Here is a 6,313-nt window from a genome sequence, read left to right as displayed (position 1 = left end):
TGCAGCCTGCCTCCACTTCCCTGGTGCTGGAGTGACAAGCATCATGACCACTCGAAACCGCCGCCCAGCAGGACAAGCAAAGTCACGCGAGACCTTCCCAGATGAGAACTCGAGCCGGCAATCGCCGCGATCGGAGTGCTGGGGCTGCCCTTGGCGCCGCCTGTCCAGAAAAGCGACGCTTCCGGCGACTTCCGAGGACAGCCCAAGGGGCCGGGGTCCTGCCGGCGCAGGCCCACCGGTGTGGAGCCGCGGCGGAGGCGCGTAGTGCGGCTTGGAGCGCAGCCATGGACGACGAGGAGGAGACCTACCGGCTGTGGAAGATCCGCAAGACCATCATGCAGGTGAGCGGCGGGGCGAAGCCAGCACTGTGCCGGTGGGACGGCGGGTTCGCGCTGGCGGCAAGGCTCCGGCCTCCACTACGCTAACCCCCCCCCCCCGCGCCCGCCCATCCTGCTCTCTGCCGGGTCCGTCTAGGATGCTCTCCAAGTGGTGGCAGTCCTCTTACCTCCGAATGCTAGGATGACAGGCTTTCGGGGACTAGTCGCCCTGAGCGTTTGGCTTTGTTTTCTCGAGGTCTCACTGTAGCCCAGGCTGTCCTGGACCTCACAGCGACCCTCCTACCTTGCCTCTCCAGTGCTGGGATTAAAGGCCTGCGCTACCACATCCGGCAACTCAAATACTATGGCTTGCTATGAAAATGACGATAATCTTTGTCACATGCAGAGTTAAAGGCTAGCCTGTGCTATGTGAAATCCTTTTTCAGAATAGGGCTGAGTGTGGTGGCTCACGCCTTTTATTTTGTGGGTTTTTTTTGACTATATATATATATATATATATATATATATTTTAAATTTTTTATTAGCATTTTCCATGATTATAAAAAGAAGCCCATGTTAATTCCCTCCCTCCCCCCACACTTTCTCCTTTGAAATTCCATTCTCCATCATATTACCTCCCCATCACAATCATTGTACTTACATATATACAATATCAACCTATTAAGTACCCTCCTCCCTTCCTTTCTCTTCCCTTTATGTCTCCTTTTTAACTTACTGGCCTCTGCTACTAAGTGTTTTTATTCTCACGCAGAAGGTTATTTTTTTTTATTTTTTAAAAAAATACTTTATTTATATTTATTTATTTATTTGACAGAGAAAGGGAGAGAGAGAGAGAGAATGGGCGCGCCAGGGCCTCTAGCTACCGCAAATGAACTCCAGGCACGTGCGCCCCCTTGTGCATCGGGCTAATGTGGGTCCTGGGGAACCAAGCCTGGGTCTTTTGGCTTTGCAGTCAAACGCCTTAAATGGCCCTAATGACTTTTTTTTTTTAAATACCATTTTGTGTGGAGGTATAAACACTATAGACTTTTTTTTTTTTTGCACTTTTCATTTTCACTTAGCCATTTTAAAATAACCCTCTCTGTGCACCTTATCCAGTGATACTTAATAAGATTTTCCTTTAAGACTGAGAGAAGTGACCTTAGGAAACATGATGATCAGATGTGGGTGGTTAGACAGTTGTGATATTTAAGCCTACAAGAAGATAAAGTGAACAGCAACTCTGTCACCAAGTTAGTTCCTCTTCCTTCTGTTTTTTCCTACGATGAGCCAGGTGTTAGTACCTCAGGAAGAATACTGTCATCATTATTGTCCTGAATCCAATTTTCATCAAGTTTTTGATGGCAATTGTGGTGGTTTGATTTAGGTGTCCCCCATAAATTTAGGTGTTCTGAATGCTAGATCCCCAGATGATGGAGATTTGAGAATTAATGCCTCCTGGAGAAAGTATAATGTTGGGGGCAGGCTTATGTGTGTTATAGCCAGTGTCCCCTTGCCAGTGTTTGGCACACTCTCCTGTTCCTATTGTCTTCCTGACGTGGGCCAGGGGGTGATGTCCACCCTCTGCTCATGCTATTATTTTCCCCTGCCATCATGGAGCTTCCTGTCAAGTTTGTAAGCCAAAATCAACCCTTTTCCCCCCACAAGCTGCTCTTGGTTGGGTGTTTTCTGCCAGCAATGCGAACCTGACTGCAATATCAATGTTCTTTGGAAAATTAGAATGATAAAGAGTCATGGCATTGAAAACATTGCTTTCTGTGGGGATCTACACGGTCAGTTTACATTTTCTTTTCTTTCTTGTTTTTTTTTTTTTTTTTTTTTTTTTTTTTTTAAAGGTAGGGTCTTTGCAGTAACCCAGGTTTAGAGAGCCTTTCCCCCATCCTCCGAAATAGGGTTTCACTCTAGCCCAGGCTGACCTGGAACTCACTATGTAGTCTCAGGGTGGCCACAAACACACGGTAATCCTCCTACCTCTGCTTCCCCCCCAAGTGCTGGGATTAAAGGCATGCGCCACCATGCCCAGCTGTTGTTGTTTTTGGTTTTTTGAGGTAGTGTTTCACTCTACCCCAGGCTGACCTGGAATTCACTATGTAGTCTCAGGGTGGCTTCGAGCTCAAGTGTGATCCTCCTTCCTCTGCCTCCCCCGTGCTGGATTTAAAGGCATGGGCCACCATGCTCGCCTTTGTTTTGTTTTCTTGAGGTAGGGTCTCACTGTATCTCAGGCTGACCTGGAATTCACTATGTAGTTTCAAGGTGGCCTTGAACTCATGGTAGTCTTCCTACTTCTGCCTCCCAAGTGCAGGGATTTTAAAAGCATGGTCACCACATCGGCCGTTGTTGTTCATTGAGGTAGGGTTTTGCCGTAGCCCAGGCTGACCTTAAATTCACTAGATAGTCTCAATCCTCCTACCTCTCCCTCCCAAGTGTTGGGATTAAAGGCACGTGTCACCACGCCCGGCTGGAGAGCTTTTTTGTTTTGCACTTGGTGCTTGTACATAAGTGCTCCTCTGGGCTTCATCCCCAACCTGTCCAGAACTTTCTCTTTCATCTATTCCTGACCCTTTCCTGGGTGGAGCTCTCTAGGATATCAGAGGTTCCAGAGGATGTGCTACAGCTGCAGGAGACTGGCTCCAAACAGTTTGCATGTGCTTGCATGACTCTGCTCACGCCTGGGCTCTTTGGGCCTTCTTTGCAACCTCAGGGACTTGGATTTGAAAGGGTGACAGTGGCCCAGCCACATAACATGCAGTAGGTGCTGTTCCAGTTTGCTTTGACAGCCCTGTCCTGGGCGCCATCACAAAGAGCCAAGCAGTGGATCTGCCCAGCGATCATCTGCTCTCTCTTTCTCTGTAGCTGTGTCATGACCGAGGCTACCTGGTAACCCAGGATGAGCTGGACCAGACACTGGAAGAGTTCAAGGCCCAGTTTGGGGACAAGCCAAGTGAGGGGCGGCCTCGGCGCACGGACCTCACAGTGCTGGTCGCCCACAACGATGACCCTACTGATCAGATGTTCGTCTTCTTCCCAGGTGAGTGTCCACAGGTGTGTGAGAAAAGAGCGAGGGGCCTCAGCTTTCCCGTGGGATGAAGGCTGAAGCATTGAGCCAGGTTAGGGTGTAAGCTTGTAAGGAGAATCCTAAGAAAAACAGACTGGACCAGGTGCAGTTGATAAGAAAATGGTAGCTGTTTGTGTCCTTGTTCCAAATAGCCAGAAATGTCTAAGGGAGGACACTCAGATGGTCTCTGATCCTTCAAGGCCAGCTAGGATAAGGGGAGTACATCAATCAGGGAAGGGTACGAAACTTCTTTATTGCCTGCAAGCTTTAGGGATAGCTATTAACTCTTTAGTTCCCTTTAGTTTTCAGGGAAGGCTATTAACCCTTCAAACCTGAAATCCCCCAGAATCTGCCTAGGCTTGGTCTTTGGTCCTGCTCCCTTCAGGCATGGTTTCAGTCCGTGTCACTGCTGGTGGCTGTCACTACAGCACTGTTTCTGTTTCCTTGATTTTTCGAGGCAGGGTCTCACTAGCCCAGGCAGATGTTGTGTGGCACAGGAGACCTGGCATCCTCAGGGTTCTAGGAACTGGGGGCTCAGTGTTCCTGGTGTAGGTGAAGCTAGCCACCTGCAGGGAGAGAGCCAGCCTGCGACCACTCTCCCACCTCACATACTGTCTTGTGTAAAGGTCCTGGGAGTTTGAGCTTCAGCAGATAACTTGGGGGGCCCAGTCTAGCTCCTAATACTCACATGGATGGGGAAGGTCTGAGAGTGAACAAGTGTGCTATATGCACGTAGTTGGTCCCTGGCCCTATGCCAGTGGGCACACCGTTCTCTTCCAGGCAGCTGAAACTGACCAAGTCAACACCATTGGCTAGGAGGGGCCTATGGTCCCAGTAAGAGGTGCTTTCCTTGCACATGGGGAAACTGAGGCATGGTGGTATGTGGGATGGATCTGAGTTCATCCCATCCATCCCCAGAGGAGCCCAAGGTGGGAATCAAAACCATCAAGGTATATTGCCAGCGTATGCAGGAGGAGAACATCACGCGTGCCCTCATCGTGGTCCAGCAAGGCATGACACCTTCCGCCAAGCAGGTGCACTGGGGTCCTCAGTCTCCTATCTCCAGTCCTAGAAGTGGCTTACTGCCCTGGGGGTTGGGGGGCTGGCATATGACACTGCTCTCCTGCAGTCTCTGGTGGACATGGCCCCCAAGTATGTCCTGGAGCAGTTTCTGCAGCAGGAGCTTCTGATCAATATCACAGAGCACGAGGTGAGGCTGGGTGCATCCCCAGGGTGATGGCCATGGGGTATGTGGTTTGTGGGGCTCTGACACTGGCCTGCTTCCCTCTACAGCTGGTCCCAGAGCATGTTGTCATGACCAAGGAGGAGGTGACAGAGCTGCTGGCGCGATAGTATCCTGCCCTCCGTCCTTCTTTCAACCCCCTCCTCCTCTGTTCCAGACTCTGCCCCGTCTCCATTCTTCCTTCCTTCCCCTGCCCTCTGTACCTCCCATGGTCCCTGTGACTCCAACCCCACACCAAAACCGATAGCCACCTTTTTCTTGACCAAGTCCTCAGCAAGCTGCGTGAGAGCCAGCTGCCCAGGATCCAGGCTGGGGACCCTGTGGCACGCTACTTTGGAATCAAGCGAGGGCAGGTAAGGCCATGGCCACTAAGCCCCCAGCATTTCCTGGACCCTGAGGCCAGAAAGGACCTTGATTCCCCCCTCACCCCCTCCCTGGGCTCTCAGAGCTGGCCCCACATGTCACTCACCCATGTGAGGTGACCCTGAGACTATGTGAAGCTCTGTCCATCTCCCTTCCCCTCTGCAGGTGGTGAAGATCATCCGGCCCAGCGAGACGGCTGGCCGCTACATCACTTACCGCCTGGTGCAGTAGCCAGGGCCAGGCGGCCACACCAATGAGTGCCTCTCCGCAGCATGCCCAGACCAGCCCTGGCCAGCACAGCTCCCAAGGAGGGTCCCACACATGGCGTGGTCAACCTTCTGTCCTCAAAACTAGAACCCACCATGGTTATTTGGCTAGTAATGTCATCACTCAGGAGACCAGACTGAGGCAGGGAAATTACCAGAAGTTCAAGTCTACCATGGGCTCCATAATGAATGAAACCATGTCTCAAAAAGCAAAAAACATCAGCCGGGCATGGTGGTGCATGCCTTTAATCCCAGCAGTTGGGAGGCAGAGGTAGGTGGATCACTGTGAATTCAAGGTCACCCTCAGACTACACAGTGAATTCCAGGTCAGCCTGGACTAGAGCTGTGGGTCCCTGGGTCCTCCCTCCAGGGCCGTGAGTTCAAGGCCACTCTGAGACTACATAGTGCATTCCAGATCAGCCTGGACTAGAGTGAGACCCTACCTCGGGAAAACCAAAAAAAAAAAAAAGCCAAAAACAGTGCTGTGTGTTGTGGTGTGTGCCTTTAGTCCTAGTACTCAAGAGGCAGAGGTACGAGGATCACTGTGAGTTCGAGGCCACCCTGAGACTACATAGTGAATTCCAGGGGTCAGCCCGAGCTCCAGTGAGACCCTACCTTGAAAGAAAAATAAAATAAAACAGGGCTGGAGAGATAGCTGAGCAATTAAAGGCACTTGTTTGCAAAGCCTGCCCACCTGTATTCAATTTCCCAGTACCCATGCAAGAGCAGATACACAAAGTGGTGCATGTGTTTAAAGCATGGGTAACAGGCTGAGAGGGCGGCGGCCAGGCCGGCTCCTAATCCCCAATCATGTCAGGCTTACCCCAGGGCTTCCGAGAGGTTTGGGTCAGAGATGCTGAGGTCACCGTCAGTGACCAGAGCACAGGATGGCCAAGGAGTGGCCAGGTGACCACCCAACCTGCATGGCATAGCCCACTGCCCTTTTCCCATCCCACTCTGGACTATCCCCTCTGCAACTCTTCATGCTACCCAGGAAGGACCACCATCCCCATCCACCTTTCCTTTGTTGGAGGTCGCCAGTGCCTCA

The 6,313-nt window shown here is 51.3% G+C and overlaps 1 protein-coding gene across 1 annotated transcript; it reads left to right on the top strand.

The window, feature by feature from the left end:
* The first annotated feature begins 212 nt into the window (after positions 1-212).
* Polr2e (RNA polymerase II, I and III subunit E) lies at positions 213-5,580 on the top strand. The gene is made up of 7 exons (XM_004654872.2): positions 213-341; positions 3,192-3,366; positions 4,312-4,427; positions 4,523-4,603; positions 4,687-4,745; positions 4,911-4,989; positions 5,165-5,580. Exons 1-7 carry the CDS (start codon positions 285-287, stop codon positions 5,228-5,230), a joined length of 633 nt encoding a protein of 210 aa, XP_004654929.1. The 5' UTR covers positions 213-284; the 3' UTR covers positions 5,231-5,580.
* The last annotated feature ends 733 nt before the right edge of the window (positions 5,581-6,313 follow it).

This window comes from Jaculus jaculus, chromosome 15 (assembly GCF_020740685.1).
Source record: "Jaculus jaculus isolate mJacJac1 chromosome 15, mJacJac1.mat.Y.cur, whole genome shotgun sequence".
NCBI lineage: Eukaryota > Metazoa > Chordata > Mammalia > Rodentia > Dipodidae > Jaculus > Jaculus jaculus.
The sequence above is the reverse complement of the archived record's forward strand: the minus strand, read 5'-3'. Positions and strand labels throughout refer to the sequence as shown.

Bases quoted from the DNA above. Each gene is read 5' to 3' on its own strand.
- Polr2e (XM_004654872.2), top strand. From the start codon at position 285: ATGGACGACGAGGAGGAGACCTACCGGCTGTGGAAGATCCGCAAGACC. The intron at 342-3,191 runs GTGAGCGGCGGG...CTTTCTCTGTAG, and splicing joins TCCGCAAGACCATCATGCAG to CTGTGTCATGACCGAGGCTA. The intron at 3,367-4,311 runs GTGAGTGTCCAC...ATCCATCCCCAG, and splicing joins GATGTTCGTCTTCTTCCCAG to AGGAGCCCAAGGTGGGAATC.